We start from the raw sequence: 21605 nt of genomic DNA, 5'->3' as shown, positions 1-21605 counted from the left end.
CTCCTTCGTACACCTTTAAGAGCAGTCACGAGCAATGTCCAGAGTCGTCTTCTTCGGGATATATACGAGTCTCCTTCTGCTCTCGACTCGTCCGTGCTAGTTATTTAAATCTTTGCCCTACGTGTTTCGCGCAAGTTTTTATCACTCGCGCTCTTATCCTTGCGAGTTTTGTTTACGAGCGGTTTCATTCGAGATGTGCGTACGTGCCGCACACATACGTATCGTGGTACATTCATGGTATTTACCCATCATGCAACTGCACGATGCCTTCGAAACAAAATTAATATTTGCACCAAAGACTAGTCTATATTAGAGAAATCTCTCTCTCTCTTTCTTTCTGTTGATACATGCAAAATTGGAAAATATTTTTTTACGAGTATTTTTTTAAAGATTTAAAAAAGCTCTCTAAAGCGTGGATGTGCCAGAGAGCCGAAGTTTTTATTGAAATTCTTTTTGTATACTGTAGAACTATCTTTCGATCTGATAGACACCGCGATGAAATAACGCGTCTCATCGACATCGATAAAATATCGTTGACAAAATACCGATGGTACGCATCTCGCATATTTCAAATCGGGTCTGGCGAATTATCCTTTCGCATCCTGTATTGCGCACCGGAAATGAAATATTACTTCTCCCCTCTTGCTCGGGGAAAATTTGATATACCGAGACATTTGCGGCGCTCGCGAACCCCATTACATCACGTTTATGGCGACCGCGACGCTGAAACTTGATAATTACATTATGTCACAATGTTCTTTTATGACACGCGACATTACTAAGTGGCGCATGATTACTGGCGACATTTTACGCGTCTTACAAGCCGCTTAGGTCGTTGATACATCTTTTACAACCTGCACGCAGACGCACGCCTCGTTGTATCATCAACGAATGTTTATACTAACCGGTTATACATACATAGATATTATTTATGTGACCAGTTTTTTTATTACTTTGAAATAATGTTCAATTTTAATTCTATGGAATTACTGTATCTATTCCAGTCATAATAAACTTGATTTATTAACATATACAATTTATATAATATAATAGTATTACACTCTTATGATTTTTATAAATCAATAGGAGAATAATTATCTAACTATTTATTTGTGCTCTCTCTCTTAATAAAGAATTATATTAATTTATTTAACATCGGTATTGCACTTTCATATTTATTTCACTATCATAATTAGTTCGATTAATTCTATTCATTGGAAAATTAAAATTCACGCTGTGTTAAATAACTGGGCATTCATTGACAACGCGGCAACATATAAACGGTATTGAATCGTTTTTTGTGTAATAGCAATTTGGTATATTTATTATCTGATCGGAATAAAGAACGGAATGAAACGAACAACCTCGATTATATGCTGAGCTTGCAATTATACCGAAAAAGCCCGCGGATTCGTCGTGCAGACTATCATGTAGCGGCACGCGTAATTATTGGTTTACTGTCAAGCATATCTTGGTAAGTTTCATCGCGATTAAAACGAGGTATGTATTTCGCAGCAGGGGAAACAATCGATTCGAAAACCGAACCGCGCATTGTCGATTCGTTAGGATTGAATTTCAGTCGCCGAATAAATTCGCTTTTTTTGGCAGCGGTGATTTAAATATCACTGTTGATGAATAAATGCTATTTGTTTAAAGCGATTCATTTTTTTTCGTCGATTATACGAAAAAACAAACATTACTATGTGTAAAATATTGTAATGAAGTACTGTCGATTGTTTTAAAGTGTTGAATAAAGATTCAACATTTCGATAAAAATCGCCAAATTAACGCAAGTCGCTAGTCTAACATAAAAAGTATAAAATGTCTTTGTCACTCACCGCTTTTAACGCCTCCAAGTCGCCCTTCTTCAGCATATCTATTAGTCTCTGGTGATCAATCTCTTCCTTCGTCATATATATTTTTTTATTCTTCAATTTCTCGTTCTCGTAATCGTCGCACAGAATATTATGAAAATTCACTTGCTGAACACTATGATCTGCTTTTGTTTCGGCCGGAATTTCCGGCAAATCTTGCTCGAATCGCAAATTTTTAACAAGAACTTCATTGATCACCGCACCATGATCTTCAGCATTCTTTACTGTCTCTTCAACGCGATCTTGCGATTTTTCACCAAACTGAAGTTTATTCCGAGAAGAATCTCCTTCACTCTTTAATCTTGAATTTCTTTGACTCTCTAGTTCATCGATAGAAATTGTAGCGGTTGACAGATTGCTATTTTCTCGCGAATGGATCATCAGTCGGTCCTGATCCTCTCGCGATGCGTTTTGATAGCCGCTTACTTGATCCTGAAGAATCATCGTCTCGTCTGAATTTTGTTTAATCTCTTCCTCGCATTTTTTCATCTCCGAAGGTCGAGACTGGATGTTTGATTTACCCTGACAAGGTGATGTCGTTGTTTGGAAAGTCGCGAAAGTCTTGGCGGGCTCATTAAAGGCAACCAGATGCTGCTGGTCCTTGGCATAAATCGACGATTTATCCTTCCTCTTATCCAAGTCTCTCGATCTACCGTTCGGCAGATTCTGCTGCACTTTCAGACACTGCTTCAAGCCAATCTCCGGATATTTGCAGACCGAATCTTCGCTCTTCCGATCGTCCTCCTCGATAGTCTCGAGATGTTCGTGCCGCGACTCGCCGATTCTGTCAAACGACTCGTCCTCGAGAGTCGACGAGGTTTCCTTGACGGGCGAGTCTCGATCCGATCTGGAAGCGCTGATTCTTTCACCGTAAGGCGATACTTGTAGCGAAGGTCGAAGAATCGATTCGAGATCATCTGCGTGGATCACTTGCGGTTGCAGACTGCGCTCGTAAATCCTCTCCACGTGATCGGGCGAGGTATAACGCGTGATTTTGCTAGACGAGACAGCCTCGCAGATTGCGACCTTGGATCCCGTGACGTTCTGTTCGTTCGATTGTTTTTGCGAATCGATCGCGATGTAGGCTCGATTGTTCGGTTTAAAGCTCGACGAAGACACATCGATCGGCGCTTTTGTTCGATCCTGTGTTCCGATGTCTCGTGAAGGAGACATGCCGAGATCCTTGCGCGAAAAGATCGGTGGCTTTCTGATTTCCATGGATGCTCCTTCGACCTGGTGACACCTGATTTTTGTTGAATCGCTGCGAGACTCTGCTTGACCTTGAAGAACCCGTGCGTGAGCACCAACTGTCAAACCGTAGCTCGATTGTTCCTGTCGCGGTTGAACGATCGATCGGGCCTCCCTACGAACATCGTTGGAAATCTGAAATCGACGTCGTGATTCGATCGCGATTCCCGATTTCACCGAAGTGACTCTCGGATTATCTCGAGAATGGTCGGCTGTGCAACTCGTCGGTGATTCCGTCGATTTACAGATCGCCTCGACCGCTTTATCGGTGGCAAGTCGCGGCGTCGACTCGCTCGCCGCAGCAGCTGGCCGCCTACTTTCTCCGTCCTTATTTGGTGAGATCAGCTCACCTTGGTCACCAAGGTTGCCAGTCGATAGTGGGCCCTTCGAGAAGCCCGCTTCGTGCGGCAAACGCGATTCCTCCTTAACGAGCGAACGTGCCACCACACAGTTCTGATCCGCGCCATTCCCAGAACGTTTCAACGATGGTTTTCTACAAGAAATAATTGACGCCGTTGTCGTTGATGTAACGGTAGATATTTCGGCCACCTTGGAACTATTAACGGTCGTTTTACCGTGATTGGATTCGCCTCTCGTTTTTACTAAATTCGCAATCCTGCCATCGATCGAACTTTTCTCTTCTAAATTCATCTCGGCGCGCTTAGACCTGAAGCTCGAACCGAAGGGCTCTCTCTGAGGAATTCTGGAGGCCGGGCTGGAATCACCAGATCTCGACACGACGTTCGACTGAGCGCCGAAACCATAATCCTGCTGCTTGACTTTGTTCTTCATCGCCAGATATTCTTTATATGTGCCTCTGCTAGTGTTCACACCAACATTCACTTTATCCGGCCTGGCATGTTCCATTTTACAATCCATTCGAGTCAGATCGTCGTAGCTTGAAGAGGTTCCACCGTTCAATCTACTCTTTGATTCATCGATCGAACGCGATCTCGAGTCTTGAGCGCGATATCTTCGCTGGCTCTTTTGCTCGGCGCTGCTGTTGGATCTCGTCAAGGGTTTTTCGCGAGGAGACAACGGAAAGTTTTGATTGTGCGCCTGATTCAGCCACTCATCCACCCGCTTCTGGACTTCTCCTTTGCGCAACAACATCTCGGGCATCTTCGAGAGACTGCTCTCGATCGCGTCCATCGTTGTTGGTGACGAAGCGCGGCAGTTATCTTGTTGATGTGCCTTGCTAGAATCCTTCTGTCTGTCCCGCGAACGCTGTCTCACCTGAGTCTGTTGGTTCACCTTCAATACTGGTTGAATCTTCTCCCTCGTTGGAATTGATTTAATCTGAACCTTCGCGCCGGATAGCTTTGATCTTTCTTGTTGTTGCTGTCGCTTTTGCTGATCCATTATTATCGCCTCGAAGTTGGTCACATTAATATTGCCGACGTCGCTAAGATCCGACGATCTGCAATAATCCAGATCCTCGTACTCGTCCAGAATATTGTTCACTGATTGTGCGTCGATCGAGCTGGTGCTCTTTGACTTGTTTCTCGCGACGCTCTCGTCGCTGCTCGAGTTATTGTGCTGCTGCTGATGTTCCCGGCTGATCTGTCGCTTGGATTGCGGCCTCGGTTTCTGGTACCTGAGCACCACATTCTCGTAACGCTGCGGAGCGCTTTCGATTTCTACGTTTTGGTCTTTCCTCGAGACGGACGATTGTCGCGCGTGACGTTGCTGAAGCGATTCCCGCCGATGATTGAGCATCTTGCCGTTGTCAGACACCGACAAGTCCCGCTTTGCGATCATCGACGGGCCGGAAGCCGAAAAGGTCGTGAAGCTCTGCACGTTCCGCAAGCACGTGTCTCCCCCCTCGGCGTTTGTCAATCTCTTCGACGTGATCCATGAAGCGATTGGACGAGAGGCGCCGTTGCCCCCATTAGGCGCATCCTCATCGAAGGAAATGTTGCTGGACTTTGAAATTATTTTATCGCTCATTTTCTGTCGCAAGTCGGCATCTTGAACGCATCTTATCGAAGAAAAGGAATATCGATGACTCGAGATTCTGAAATAAAAATATTTCGCGATTAGGACAAAAATGCCTTTGAAATCTAATATGGAAAAATATCGAATGATTGCTTGGCTATTTTATAATTTTGAATTTGAGAAAATTTCCCTTTTAATTATGTGACGGAAAATATTCAAGCATAAATATGAGAAAATCGATTTAAAAGAAAAGTTGAACGGTTAAGAAAGAATTTAGCAGTTTTTGAAAAAGAGTAGAATATTATAATTTTATCGGAAGAAATTATTTAACACAGAAATTCCCTACTTGTTTAATGAAACACTATGTTGTTTAAATATGAGAAGTTACATCACTGTTCGAAAATATACGACCAGGCACGCTATAGCTAAAGTATAACTAAAAGCAGAAACTGCAATTTGTCGACTAATTTATCAGCTTTGATAACGCGATTAACTTCGCGTAAAATTGTAGAAACTGTTTCGCCGAATGTGCTCCGAGCAAGTAGTACCAAAAATTATCCACCGGAAGCGGTCTCCGTGCAGTAACTGCTTTCCCAAATCTAGCGTAATAAACTCTCAAATTCGCGAACGCTCGGCGTTAAAGCGGCCGGCAAAGAACGTTCTCCTCGTTAATTTTTCACCTAGCGCGAAAATTTACGTATGTGCTCCGTTAAATGGCACCGCTGCATTTCGACTACATGCCTCACATGCGTATTACGCGCTTTAATTTACAAAGACCGATCTTTTTAATCCAACCGTCGTTTTTAATTCAGTGAGAATCGGCAAAAATATGGTATGCCATAAATAATAAAAAATCTGATACAAATATAATTTGCGTAAATCTTAAGAACAATTTAAAAATACGTTTCTATTTTGTAAAAGAGAGAAATTATGTAATCCAGGTTGCAAAAGCCAGGGATGTGTCTCGTAAAATACAACGTAAAATTTAGAGTTAAAATCTCCTCGGCAAAATTTGCCATTTCGAACTCGACCACGTTCCGGAAATCGGCGATAAATAGCAGAAGGCGCGCTTCCGTAACGATTGCGCCGATCCGACATCGGCGGCACGTTCTGTCGTTCATGGAATTTCCGGCAGTTGACCGATATCCGGTTTGAATTAATTCAGTTCCTCAATTCGGGGACGGTAAATATTATAATACGCCCGCCGTGGAGATCGTGCGAGGAATCGTTAAGAAACCCAAGAGACTAACAGAATTTAATATGTCCGTCGAGAGACCAATAAACGCGAAACAACGTTATTCTTTCATAAAAAATGATATAAAATTTCTATGATACGATGTAGCAATCTGTCTTTTTAAGTCACAGATTATTATATCACATCATGTAAAATATCATTAATCCATCTAGAATATATTTTTTTAAGTATAAATAATAGTTTTTTTTTTATACATAAAATTTGATTCACTTAAATTGCTTTTAACCACATATTTAATTATTATCTTTCCTAGATCGGCCAAACCAATTTTTTTCTTTACGATTGTCCTGTAAAGCACTTAGAAAAGAATTAATATGAACGAAACAATTTTTTTAACTGAATCATTTTATACATGTACACGTAAATGAATATTGATTGTATTTCACAAGAGAATTTAAGCTAAAATAAAACAGTGCTATGTTGATAGAAAACACAATGAAACGGTATGTTTATTTCATTACTTCGTCATAAACATGTTTATTTCGTCATAAACAGAAAATACATTTTAGTTTAAATTTTACTTCAATTATTATTTCGCTTCTCTCTTTCGCATATATTTTCCTTGGGGTATAATATCTCTCAGATGAGATCGCGATAACGCACATCAATGATGTAAATTAACATAATTAACAAGACCGGATTCGAAAATCTAACTCACGAGGGTGTTATTAATGCGTAGCGGCGCAAGCCTGAAATGTAAATTAAACAAAACGTGTTTAATGGAGCAAATTAAAACGCGAAAATGCGAAAAACCGCTGCTGCTTATCGGAAACTGTTCGGATCAATGTAAATTGCATATTTTCGGCAAACAATTGGTTTTCAGCGACGATGTATCATCCGACGTGAATAAAGGTCGGCCCAGCGGTAAATATTCATAAAATAGCGAACGATAAGAGGATGGAACGGGGGGAGAGAAAGAGGTGAAGGGATGTAATCGGATAATGTGCAATATTCGCAGAACGTGTGTAAAAAAGGGATGGTAGATTTTATTTCATTTAATCACGATTCGTTGCGCGGTAACGATCGATGCATCGGTATAATTCGGTAGCCCCGCTGAAATCGGCAAATGCGCCAGGTAAATATTAAACGTGAAATCGCGCGGACTCGGCGAACATTGCCGACCCCCACTGGGAGGGTAGTTGCAATTCACACGAGACGGGAAGACCGCGCGCGCGAGCGGCGTAAATTGAATTAAACTGTCGTGGCTTTTCGTGCTGTATTACGATGTTATACCGGAGCTCTAATGATTCCCACGCGAACACACACACACATGCACACTTTGAAGCCCCCCGGCTGGAATTCTACTTTTAGATCGCAGATAAAACGCGTAACCTACCGTGTCGTAACGAAACGTACGTGAGTCATTCATGGGTGAGATCGACCTTTAAAGCGGCGTGAGTGAGCATTCGGCCAAATTATTCGATTGATTTAATTTTAATTAGCCTTATTTAGCTTTGCGCGATTGCAAGTGTTCCACGTGAAAGCAGATTCCTTTAGAAATTTGTCAAATTTATACTACTCTGTGAGAAATAATTACACATTGAAATAAATTTATGCCTCGTATCATGAGATATGTAACGGAGAATAGAGACTACTAGAACGAAAAAGCAGAAACATGGATAATGAAGGTAGTATGATAAAAAAGGGAGATACGCCAGAGATGGCAAAAATAAATTTTTCTCAAAAATTTTATTTTTTTAACAGGTTTTAATTACATTATGCGTTACGCGATATACAAATGAGAGCAAAGATTGAACTTGCCGCTGGAGAATATTAATTTCAATGAAATGTTTACCGCTTTTGCACTCCAGGAATGCGAGGTATGTTAGCCGACGTAATTAACGGTACTGCAAAATTCAGGTGTTTCCGCGAATGCACTGACCCGAATCTTCTACGCAAGCACCAACGTCCGATGTACGAAGGTGACTATGATTTGCGGCGATTATCATAATTTATTGTCCATGTGCTCGTCGCAATTTAGCTCGTGATATATCATTAACGAATTCTCATTTGTGCGATGACAATTTCTCTCAACTCTTGCGATTAAGATCACGATGTTAAAAGTGAGAGACCATACATAACTTTCTTTTTCTACCGTGTATATTTTTTGAGGTAAATAAATCTTTCCGTCGATTTTTAAACGAAGATGGATCCGAATTCCTTTTCAGAAATGGAAATATTTTAATTCGCGCACGGTACGCGATGATAATGTTTGCGTTATTGCGGTGCATAAAATTTCCCAGTTTTAATCTTGGAAAATTCTATTTTGCGAGATCGCCTCTGCAGATTTGCACGAAGATCCATAAAAGACAATGTATTCAGTTAAGAGAATTGTAGGCTGTCAGGCAAATAGTCGCCACGCATATACATAATTCATCGATCGACATCCCCCGGACGAATCACAGCGCGCGAGAATCTCCCGCCAAGATTACAATGGAATGCAAAAATGATTGCGTGGGCTCACCTAGCCGTGACACGGTTGCGTAATAACGATGAGAGACGATAATCGACCCACGATCGCGGAAAGAAGCAAACACCGGGAACTGACTCGTTAGCCGAGCGTGAAGTTCCTTGGGCACGCCGTTTAAATCTTTTAACCTCTTTAATTAATCGAGTGTGTTTGTAACGAGATCTTTGATCTCTCCCCATCTGAAGTCTGTAGATCATCTGGATTATTCACGCTGGAAGCGGTTCTGCCGGTTCAAATTTGTGAACATTCCGGCAAAAATAAGGAAACATAAGCGTATAAAAATTATGTTTTAATGAAAAATATAACAACATACAAACAAATATTAAACATTTAAACGAAAATTAAGCAAAATAATAAATACAAAAAATAAACTTAAAACAAACTTTTATCTTCTTTTATCGTAATCTTTAAATACACTATTTTTCTGAAGCCCAAGATAGTTATAATAATAAATGTTAAAAGAGATACGATATGCTGGACATAGATTTTTCCAGCATTAACCAACATGTAAATTTAAAATGTATTTTAGCTAATGGAAACTCTTTCATTAGTCGATAAAAGCTATGATCAATTGCCTCGAGCAAAATTTCCTGTAAAATCACGTCTCATGTTGATTATGGGATAAATGTGGAATAGTCAATATTATAATGAAAAAGACCAATCAATTTTCCTTACTAAATATATCGCAGTAACAGAAAATTTATCAAATGTACATTTTTAGAACGAAAACTAATTTCCATACTATATTTTTTGCGACATTTATATATATTCTGCAAACAAGTATATATAATTAAGATAAAATGAAAAAGTTACTCACTCACGCGTGTCAAATTGCCTCGATTTAATCAAATGTTTTATCATCATGTTGAAAACATTTACTGACGTGCATTTAGTGTCTAAAAAAATTAATAAATTTCAATTTTTTCCTGTCATATAATAAACAATAATTTGCTAGAATACTCTCTCTTGCTAAATATGTTATAAATTATTATTATGAAATATCTACATATATATATATATATCTCTTTCTTAATTAATATTTTTTTCTTTGTTTGAAAAAAGACATTTAATGCTCAAATCAAGTTCAAATATTTACATATCCGATTATTATTAAGAAAGAATGATCATCTCAATACAAAGGGAGATATTCGCGCGGAAATCAGCTTTCATTGCTTGCTCAATCAGAGTAATCGCGGGTATTTTGTCACTTACTTCGTTCAACCGAGGGGATACCTCTCGTAAAGGCCGGAAGACACGATCGTTTCCTGCGGTAGCGCCTCGTAATAAAACGTCTCATACCACGAGAGAATAATCTTATCGAGAGTCGCGTGTGCACCGCGTAGTACATACGTGTGTGTGCGTACGTGATTAAGCACTACCGTAGAGTAAGATTATCTGACAACATATAGGTGATCGTCAATCCTTTAGATTAATGGCTCTGTATTATCTGGTCGATATAGCATCACGGTCAGATCGAGGTTTTTTAAACGCGCGAGGAACTTTCGCCTTAGACTTCGCCATCGTTCGTTTATCACCTCGACGAGTACTTGTCACGTGGTATTTCCGATCACGTATCGCTCGTAATTCAGATCATCCGCCGTTTATATCGTATTATTAGTAGCTATTATACAATGCGTGTCTCGTATCGATATTTTAATGCCAGGCGTGTTGTAATTACGCACAACCTTATTTCTGAATTGAATCACGTGTGCCTTGAACGACGAGATAAATCGAGTCGTTCTGACGGCAGTCTCGGAATTTTTCATATTGGCTAAAAATAGACGATACGTACACCTCGACATCATTTATTTTTAGTTGCGATGCAGTAAATTTTTTATTAAAGATTTTTCTTCTTTTTCTTCTTTTTTTTTAATATATAATTCTCATAGGAAACAAATTTCTGCTAAAATATAATGTCACGTTATTTGTTTTAAACATTATTTGTTTTAAACATTTCTTACGAGACTTTGAAATTCGCTGAGAATCATAAATCATATCAAATAATTCTTAAATGATCAAAAGCGGCAAATCACCTTTTATGCATCCTTCCTTTTTTTGATTCCCCCCAAAATGATATATCGATTTTATCTTACTTCTTTCTTCTAAACAGAATATACCGGTATCTTCCAGCGCAAGTGACTTCTGAAAACATTTAGACCCTCTTTCACAATCCTCTCGCCTTTTCCTTTCTACTATACCGATGGGCTATTCACGTCTTCCACAGAGTTGCCTTCGGGGTGGATAACCCGAACGCAACTATGTAAAGCCTACACGCACTCAAGAGTCTTCCAAAGGGCTCGCTATTTCTGCTCACGTGAAAGGAGATATATCTTCATAATTTTTTCATATATAAAAAATCTAACTTTAATAATATCTAAAAATATCTAAAAATATCTAACTTTAATAATATTTAAAGATAAAAAATGTAGTTTAAATAGATAACAAAATTTCTCTTAAGAAAATTAAGATTCTCAAAATCATAAAGGTATTATATCAGATAGTTATATTTTAATTGATAATTTTCGCAATAATAATTTGAAGTAATTACTATAAAATTATTAATAATTAATAATGTCATTATCAATTATTTATTATAATTGTTACATATAATAAAAAAATTACATGCTTGTATATATATGTATGTAATGTTAAAATGATTATATTTTATATTGCATTATGGTGCGAGTTAGATATATATGCTATAGTCCGATACTTTCTATAGAAATTGTGATTCCTGACAGAGATGTCCCTTACGGCGGCTCCAAGAAATACTTCGCAACCTTTTTGCTCGTCTTAACATTCTCCGCGTGGGTCTTTTCGCCCTGGACCGCACATGCGGCCTCTGGAGCCCAGATCCTTTTGTGTTCTCGCCGTGCCTTCTTCGTCTCTTTCTTTCTTTCTTTGTCTTCCTCTTTCTCTTTCTCTCTCTCTCCCCCCTCCCTTTATCCCCCTGTTGTTTTTTTCTCTTATCCTCGACACGCGAGATCTGCCAAAAGAGACTTTGCTTCTTTTTAACAAACAGACCATGCGAACAAATAAATGTCACGAGCCGCTCAAGACACGTTACCACTGCAAAGCTAAATACCTCTTTGCTCTTTTTCCACTCTGCTAATTTACGTTCGCTCATTATTACCATGCGAAAATGGACCTTAGTGCCTTCGGCAAACTTTTTGTTCACATTACATCTTTTCTAAAGCTACAAAGCAAATTTTTTTAGATTACTACGTTCTGACGAAATTAGTAAACTGTTTTAATTATTTCTTGCGCAATGAGAAAGGAGAGAAACTATCTGTAATATATATTAAATAATATAATTTACATAAATAGATATATGTGTTTTATTAAATTAAAAAATAAAATTGTTTATTCTTTAACTTTTAAATAAACTCAAATCGAATGAAATAAATAAACAATATATATGTATACATATGATTTTGTAATCAATATAAGAAGTTATTATCGTTCTCTCGCAAAAAGAGGGATAAAGTTGAAGGCACAAAAAATGCAAGAAGGAGAAATGACGATTTAATTCCTCGCATCGGAAGAATGCTCCACTGTCTTTGATCTCGATTTGGAGCCGGATACGCTCGTTACGAGACGCTCCTTTACTCCGTCGTTGTCTCATTTTAAAACTAACGAACGATCAGCAACAAGTGCATTCACACGCAGATAACAAATACTAATGAGTGGCAAATACGCCGAACTCGTATTGTAAGACTCATTCACGAAGCTGATAATAGCAAAGCATTATATGAATCGTTTAATACGAGTGATACGCTTTTTATCGCACAACACGAATGTGCATAGTTTCCATTTACAGGAGTATGTGTTTGGTGCAAGTGTACATCTCGTGACGTTTATCCAACTTCCTTTACCGAGGGATTTAACTGATTAATACAGAATTTCTAGTTTTAGCTTCGCTGCATTATACTATGAAATATCAGGTCTCTTTGTTTTCAACAAGTTATACGATATTGCAATAAACAGAGGAATATGAGATATATAAATGATAAAATAGGAAATAAAAAAATAAAGAAAAAGAGCGAGAGTGAGAGAACAAAAGCCAGATATTAAAATTATTTTCGTAAATTATTAAATTTCAAAAATTATTTTCGTAATTAAAATACAGCAAAAAAATATTTTTAAATAAATTACGAAAAATTATAAGATTATATTATTTTATATCATAACATATTTCTATTATCTTATATTATTAATTAATTAATTAACTTGTTTTTGTGTATGTATATACTAATATTTTATAAAGTTATCTTGATATATTATTTTATATCATTACACAGTTCTCTGTTGTTTTGTAATTATTAATCTTTAATAATTTAATCTGTGTTATTTGTTTATTTTATACAAATATTTTATAATATTATTTTATACTATAATTATATGAAAATAATTCACATTATTATTTGTTTTTGTTAATCTTTATGAAAAATAAATGATGCTTTCAAATCAGTAAATAATCTCTAGAACAAAAAGTGACATTATTAGAGAAAATATGCGATGTTATTTCATCATTACATCATTGATTGCGTCAAGCCTTGATTACTGAAATAAACACCTCCTACACCATCATCAGCTATCCTGAACGGAACGATTAAATGTCTTCCTCCTTCTCGAATCTTCTCCATTAGTTCTTAACGCTTAACTCGACCGCGAAGCCGACACAATCCCTAAAGTTGAAGCAACTTGGTATAGAACGTGGTATACGTTGGACCCTAAAGTCGAAGACGTTTAGTATATCCAGAATAAACATATCGAATAAATATCCAAGTATATATCTCTGTATTTCAAGAAAAGTAAACGTAGCTTATCTTATGGTTCGCGTTCGAAGTAGATCCTTTCCTACGATATTGAACGTTATATTCCGTAATTTCAAAATTTTTCTATTAAAAATAAAAGAGTACAAATCACAATAGAAATTTTATTTATTAATAAAAAGGATATATCATTATCAAATATTATTTATAACATAAATCGTAGATAAGAACAAAATGTTTTAAAGACTCGAATTTTGGCAACCACACATTCATATTTAAAAAAACACATTTCTTCCACTACTTACAGGACGATCCACACATACTTTTTATTCCTCGAGAGTTATCGCTGTTATCCTCGATATAACCGTCCAGTATTGCGTTATCTAGATGATTACAGCGCGATCAACGTGGTGCAATTCCGTATCGAACGTCTCTCGACAGTCAATGCCGCGGGACATCACCGGGACAATTGTCGATTGCATCAGTTCTACGTCTATCTCTCTCGCTGCGACTTTGTGTCGTGGACACGTCTCGACGACTGCATTATTGCTCACAGCACTCGAGACGAATTTCTGTGACGCGCGCGACGAACTTGTTCAAGTCTGGCGACCACAAAGTATTCGAGTCGCAAGCGAGCCCTTCGGAGTCGCAATCGATGCACTTCTTTCATCAACCCGACACACAACCGAGACTCTCTCGTTCTCAATTAAGTCCGCAAAGTGTAACGCGATTCGCCACGCAAAGGATAACTTCTCCTTGCCCTTGTCCTTCGATGATGATGCGGCGATTTACGGTCGTGCGGTTTCTAGCGATTAGGATTTTCTCAGGGATTACTGCCTACCTAAGGATTACACGGTGGATTTACGTGTGTCCGATGAATTTCCAAAAAAGGAGTTTGTAAAACAGAAGCCCCTGCATCATTATTTGCTCACACAATGCGGCACAAAACGTAGAAATACAGGTTTTTGATGCTTTCGCGCCGATGGGAAGTTGTGACAAACGGTGGCGATAACTAGATTTCATTCACATTAGTTATCTTACATACGACGTATATAAATTCGATGATTCACAAAGTTCCTGAAATCAGAAGTCGATTGAAATAATGTAAACAGATAAGATGATTTTTTCAATAATCATCGCATCTTGATAAGTTTGTTCTTATCTATGACGTTTTCAGGCTTTTTAAACGTATCTTCGAATGTCAGAATTTTAGCAATGATAATTACAATGATAATTACATTGAATACATTTTTATAATATACTTCAGTGTCAATTTCTTGTATACGGGATGCTTATCATTGCAATTGGCTGACCGATCACAAACCTTAGTTTCGATTTTGTTGCGAATTCTGTCAGTATATCATCGAGGCAAATTACCGAAACACATCGCCAAGTTTTCGGAGCAGAAACAATTCGCGACGAGCTGCGAAACTATTATTCTGCGGTGGAAACTGTCATATGAGGTACCGCAAAATTCACCGTAGAAGATACGCAACATCGAATCGGTTGGTGGCTTGAAATTCGCGAGTATGCTTGGAAACTGCGATAAATTCAGCGTTGATATAAGTGAGAAATGCTGGTCTTGCGAGAAAGCATCCAGAAAATTTCTCCAAAAAATTCGTCGTTTCGTCAAAATGTACTCCAAATACGAGGAGTCTTTTCCAGTTGCGGATCAAACCGTTGCACCGATCACGATCGAGGCTGAAATAATCATATTTGTCTCTTGCATTATTATTCCAACTTGTTGCAATTAACTACACGCATCAATTTTTACCTCGTAATAACGCTTTTGAAGCTTTTCTAAACTTTCGCAATGGTCCCCAATTACAGCGCAGACGTTATTATACGTTTTTGTATACGTCGAAGTGCGTTTTTTGCGAACTGTTGTATCGCAGATAGAGAGCGCCGAGTGCCGTTATCGTGCACGTGAGCACACACCGCAATTTACAGGAATGGTACACTTCGCGGTACACTGATTGCGTTTTCTTCTCGTGACACCAATCGATGCGGTAGCCTCGCGGCCGGTTTCTCAAACGCAACGATCGATGCTCTCTATTTTTGTTCGTCGTCGCGTAAAAAGTACTTTCCGGATTACCGCCGCGGCTGGTTTGCGTTGTAAGCGCGAATTTCACCATAAGATTTCACCGGGAGATCGCCGCGCGTTAATCGCATCCTTTCATCCGCGATCCGCACGAAACGAACTGGCAGCGACGTCGCGAGGAGGTAATTGCAGCCCCTTGTGCAGCTTCGAGGGGAATCTAGCACTATCCTCGTACCACTACTATTACACGAGATTATGCACTGTCACCACGATGGAGCCCGATACCGATCGTATATTATCTCTGCGCGATTTTCAAAAGCACTTTATGAATCACGGTTATATCAGCATGGATCTCTACGGAATTTTATAAGTGATTAACTTTTATTATTTCTTAATGTAATGTGGTTGAATTTTTTCTAGCTATATAATTAATTTTCGAGAGAGACATGCGCAAAGTTACGCGTTTAGCTAAACTTGGAGAAGGGTTCGGCTTAATTTGCGAGGAATTTCAGCTTACACTAATAACTTGGGGATTACGTAGTTCGACGAGAGTGGCCTTAAGAAACTAGCAGGAAGACAGGAGCTCGAACTTGCTTGCTTTAATATTCGTGGATCTGTCGTGAATTATGATTTGCAAAGATAATGCGCGGGATTAAATCTGACAATTCAATCCGCGTCCTGGCGAAGCGTAAGAACAGATCGTATTCATATCTCCTCTAATACACATCCTCTAATATAAATCCGTGAGATCGTCCGTGAGATTCTAAATATTTACTAGATTTTGAAAGCTAACTTTCAACGCTTTTCGGACAAGCACCAAGACCTAAGGAATAATAATTGTACAGAGTCTGAAAAAGTCACGATGTTGAAAAAATATGGTGTATGCAAGAGTATAATTCGCGAGCGCGAAAAGCCACGACAGAACGAGGAGAAACGAACAAGCGGATGTAAACGTCGAGCGATGGACAGAGACGAATGGGGCGCGTTGCGCCCAGAGATAAATTGAATTAACATATTAACGGATCACAAAAAAGCCGGGCGCCATTCAAGATTCTGCCTTTCTCTCTGTTGTACAGGATAAATAAAAAAATTATGAGATTAAAGGTGTCGTATAAAATGTTCCCTTTCGATTCTTTGATAACCGGTTAACTGTTAACTGACCCTTCTCTAGAGAATCGCATCTATTTTTTGGAGGTCGCTGCAGAGTTCGATGGACCCGAATGTATAACCGCGGATTAAAAGAATCATGCGAGCGAAAAAAATTGGTTTTTGAAATAATTTCATATTGAAACGAAGGGAGTTATTTGTGTGAATCATTTATCAGACTTATGAGTGAGTCAGCCCATGTAATTAGTGAATTTCGTTTCGTTTGACTAGGGACTACTTACTTCACAAAGCTACTCGAAGGAGAATCCGAATGATATATTTAACAAAGTGTCGTGTAGATACGCGGAGTTACGCGGTCAATTGGAATCTAAATCGAGCGTAATAAGCCGTCGTTCCAGGCAATGCTAGCCATGATCTCGTGAGAAGAAGGAAGCTCTTAATCGACGTTCATTAATTTAATTTCGAATTAAAGACGAGAGAGTTTTATTTATAAACTTTGCCTCTCTAGTTCCAAAAATACATCCGAATAATTGACAGCGCAAAAAAGAAAATATACACGTATAAGCGTCGAGTCGTTTGACAGATTCTTGGCATGGTAAACGAAGTGAAAAATGAAAAAAAATCTCGCGAATTATTCGTAAACTTTACCAGGGGAATTCAATACATTTGGGAGAGGTGAACGAATTGCACACCGCGTTAGTGGATTTTATTTAATCCACAAACCCCTCGGACAGATTGCAGCAGATCCACGTGACATATCCGACAAGTAATTGCACAAATGGAGATACGCATCACCGTCGAATCCACTCTCCACTATCGATCTTGGTTAACTCTATTGAAAATCACTATGTTCGACTTCTTCGAGTCGGAGCATCGAACGCGCGCGCAAATCACGCAGCATCGATCCTCTCGATCGCGCTGGTGCGGCAAGACTGGCCGGCATGGATCGGGATCGTGATCGAGGAACAACGACCAGGGACGGCGCAACGCAAGGTTCACCAAAGAAATGCCATTAATGATCCATAAATAATACAAATGAAATATTTGAACTGTGAATTTAACAGTTTTACACTGATGTTAAAGTTTAGTGAGCTTACTGAAGGAGATAAAAAAATACATACACACACACAAACATACACGCACGCACGCACGCACATATATATGTTTGATGATATATTTAAAATATTATTTATATATATTTAAAAATATATAACATTACAATTTATGAAAAATTTTTAACATCAGTTCTATCATTAATTATATTATTAATTTTTATTATTATTATTATTAATTTTTAATAGTTTTATTGTTTTAGTTTTTATTATTAATTTTATTATTTTATATTATATATTTTTACAAACTTTTATATAAATTACGGAAAGATGTCACAGGGATTAGTAAAATATTAAATAAAGAATCGTGAAAAATATTTTAATAGCTTGTTAATTAAAATTCATAGTACATCTAAAAACTAAGAATTTATAAAGTGGAATATATTAATCTTTCTAAATTTAATCGCTAAAGGTTAATTAGAAATATCATTAGGAAACACATGGTTTTTTCCGATCTAGATAGCTTAGAATTTAATCTTAGATCAGCTTTTTGAATGACACGTAGCAGAAGAATCCAACGCGTTATCGCAACGTTGATTTATTAAACGGAATCTTTATTCCTTTTCTAAATTGCTGCGTGAATTCGTGACTCGTATATATATCGTGAGACTCGCAATGACGGAAGAGAAAGCCGAAAGTATACGCGAACATTTTGCTCTATCTTGTGCTTATAAAATGTAGCGATGGTTAAGATGTTAAAATGGATCTAATGTTAAAATCTAATGTTAAGAAGAATGTTAAGATGGATCTAATAATATACAATGCGTTATAATTTTTCAATTTTATTAAACATAATTATATTAAAATATTTATTATATAAGAAAAGAGAAGCGATTGGAAATATTTTTAGAGTTTAAAAATAAGGAGAGACTTTTTTATAATACAATGTAGATATATATCGATTATTTGTAACAAGAAAATGCGTTGTATTATCTTCTATTAATATTTCTATAATCTAATTAATTTTTTTTATAATTATTTCTAATTAATTTGCCATATCATAGCACATTTTATATGCTTCAATTTAATTTAGTGTCTGTTAATTATCGAAATGTAGCACACGAATTAATTATACAAGAATGAAGAAATCTAACTAACATTCACAGGTGTGCATCGCGAGAATCAGAGGGCAAACTGTCAAATTTCGGACGAAAAATAGAATTTTTTAAGAAACTCGAGTAGGAAACACGCGCAAAGTCCTTAGATAGTCACGAGGGAGGGAATGCTGCTTTTTCTACGAGCACCCTGGCCGCGTGCCCACATTGGGTACATACCTGTTTACGATACGGTATGCGTGTAGCTGTATCACTAGTACCACTACGACAAGAACGCGATGAGATGCACACACACGTACGTAAATACGAGCATCTCCCTCATTAAGGTACCTCGACTGGTTTGGCCCACGGCGTGCACGATGTTTTTCGCATAGGTACGCATACGCGAATGTACGGTACACATAAGTGGCAGGTATACACACAAGGTTACAACTCGTAAGGCCTTCCTCACGTGGTCCACACACTTGTGTGGTTTTAACCCCGGTTTTATTTTCACGCAGTTCATTAGCAAGATCGCGACACTTCGCATCCGTTTAATTAAAGAGAGGAAATTATGAAAAAAAGCACGGTGCGAAAAGTGCATTCTTTAGGGAGAATGCATCGCGCGTATTAATCCCCCTTTTACGGCACGATATTTTTAAACTTTTATTAAATTTGAAGAATATGAGATGAACTGACTTTCAGTGTGATATAAATTACACAGTGATTCTTTTACTTTTTAACTTGCTCTCGTGCACTTAAAATGTCACTTTAATAAAAGATCTATTAATCAAATAATATTCCAATATTATTAATCGGATAATGCGATTAATATTCATTCACTAAAGGAAAGATTCAACTATCACAGCAAAAGTGCTCGTTGGATACGGAAGCGAAATATCATTTTTCGGATAAAGAAAGTTAAGGATCGCTGCATCGTCGAGGACATCGACGTCGTATTGTGCGGATGTCGAGAATCGAGGTGAGCGGCACTTCCGCCCGCGTTGATGCTTCTTCATTTCCCCCTCTCTCTCTGCAGGAGAATGAAGATGATGCTCCCTGCAGAATCGTCCTTCGTCGGTGGCAAATGTGTCGTATTGTCGACAACTTTCAGCTCTCACCAGGATGAGTTTCTGCTGGCGCCAACATTACGATGAATCGTACCGGTTCCTCGTTCAATCCTAAGGACCTATTGGGTTCCGCTCCGCTGCTTTCGGCGGGATAAAGTTGCTTTACTGAGCAAACGGATCTTTGCGATTCGAGGATCTTCGAAGCAATAGTGGATAATTCGAGAATCCGGGTTATAACAAGTTTGTGTATGTTTTAAGCTTTCTTTACCGCATCGCTCGATTTAATTTTAATAACAGAATTTCTAAATAAATTTATAATTGGGTTCTTGCAAATTAAAATATCAAGCCGTTAATATAATATATATAATTTTTATATAATTTTTTATTTTTATATTATAATTTTTATATAATTAAATAATTGAAAGTGTGAAAATAATTAAATAATTTTTCACACAATAATTAAATAATTTTTATATAATTAAATAATTAAAAGTGTGAAAATATGAGGTGCAGATTTTTATAGACAACATAAAGTGTGGTAAAATTTCATTTTAATTATGTCTTTAATTTGAGTGACACTTTATTTCTTTTTTCTCTTTCGCCTCTTGAAAAAACGAATTCAAATTTAGCAAAAGAATCAAGTTAACGGGTTTAATTATACGAGAGATATATCATGTATATGTATAACATCGTCGACCGTTGCATCTCGCCAACTGAGCTGATTTAATTCATGATAGCTGCTTCATTGTTAGACGTTACGCCAAGATCCGCGCGCGATGTTATTTACGATCCTTGTACGTAATGTGTTAACCGGTTCATTGCATACACGGTTGCAAACATACTACCTGCTTACGTGCATACGCATTGCGTGAATTTCGTGCTGGATTTCAAACGTGCGATTAATGAAACATCTCGCTTTATAACACGTGACGCTGAATTCCACTTGTTCAATGAATTTGAATTTTTCATAAAAATTATAAAAGACTTAGAATTGATCAAGTATAGCAAAAGAAATATATTAATGTCAATGTATAATATTGCGGCCACATTTCTCATATGTTCGTTTCATGTTTCAAATTAAAGCGAAAATATAATCACGAAAAAAATTGATTATTTTAATGACTCGTAAAATTTATTAGAAGATGGTGATTATATTTATGTAATAATTGACAATTATTGGCAGTAACGAAGGGGGAGAAATATAAGAGAACGGCTAATCCTTTCCCTTTGTTGTTCGTCCAAGTGTTATTTCAGTGATTATCCGGCGAAGAAGTAATGTCTAGATAAATTTATAATTTCGTCGTAAATTATAGAGAAGATCATGCCGATGACGTATATTTACTCAAACCGGTTTTGACGCGCTCAAATCTTTTTCGGTCAGCAAGGGTCCCCTCCCGCGTAGCTGACGACTAGTATTTCATTCCGTGTGTCTTTCGATATATAGTCCCTATGAAATTCTTAATTCAAGCATTACAATCGTAATTTCAGACGCGATGTCCAGAATAAATAGAAAAATTAATAATTAATAAATTAATAAAATAATAAATTAATAATTAATAAATAATTAATAAATTAATAATTAATAAATAGAATAAATAAAAAGATTTTAATAAATTTTCTGACAATTTTAATCCAAGTGTTGTGAATTATTTTTTTTATAATTGCAATATTTTATAATAGA

The 21605-nt window shown here is 37.4% G+C and overlaps 1 protein-coding gene across 8 annotated transcripts in view; it reads right to left on the bottom strand.

Annotated features, from left to right (window-relative positions):
• LOC145976882 (uncharacterized) overlaps nt 1–17621 on the bottom strand; it is a 247049-nt gene extending 229428 nt beyond the window's left edge. Inside the window, exons 1-4 of one of the 8 annotated variants that reach the window (XM_083108353.1) lie at nt 17357–17621; nt 15335–15955; nt 13884–15261; nt 1839–5139 (exon numbers count right to left, since the gene is read on the bottom strand). In XM_083108353.1, the coding sequence (XP_082964479.1) occupies nt 1839–5072 (3234 nt within the window). In that variant the 5' untranslated portion in view covers nt 5073–5139; nt 13884–15261; nt 15335–15955; nt 17357–17621. Of the gene's footprint in view, nt 1–1838; nt 5140–13865; nt 15956–16989; nt 17330–17356 lie in introns of those variants that run through there. The other 7 variants (XM_083108352.1, XM_083108359.1, XM_083108351.1 and 4 more) reach the window with 7 other exon arrangements.
• Between the last annotated feature and the right edge of the window lie 3984 nt (nt 17622–21605).

This window comes from Camponotus vicinus, unplaced genomic scaffold, assembly GCF_025532165.1.
Source record: "Camponotus vicinus isolate PSW18456_S1 unplaced genomic scaffold, iyCamVici1.0 SCAF_9, whole genome shotgun sequence".
Taxonomy (NCBI): Eukaryota; Metazoa; Arthropoda; class Insecta; order Hymenoptera; family Formicidae; genus Camponotus; species Camponotus vicinus.
The sequence above is the reverse complement of the archived record's forward strand: the minus strand, read 5'-3'. Positions and strand labels throughout refer to the sequence as shown.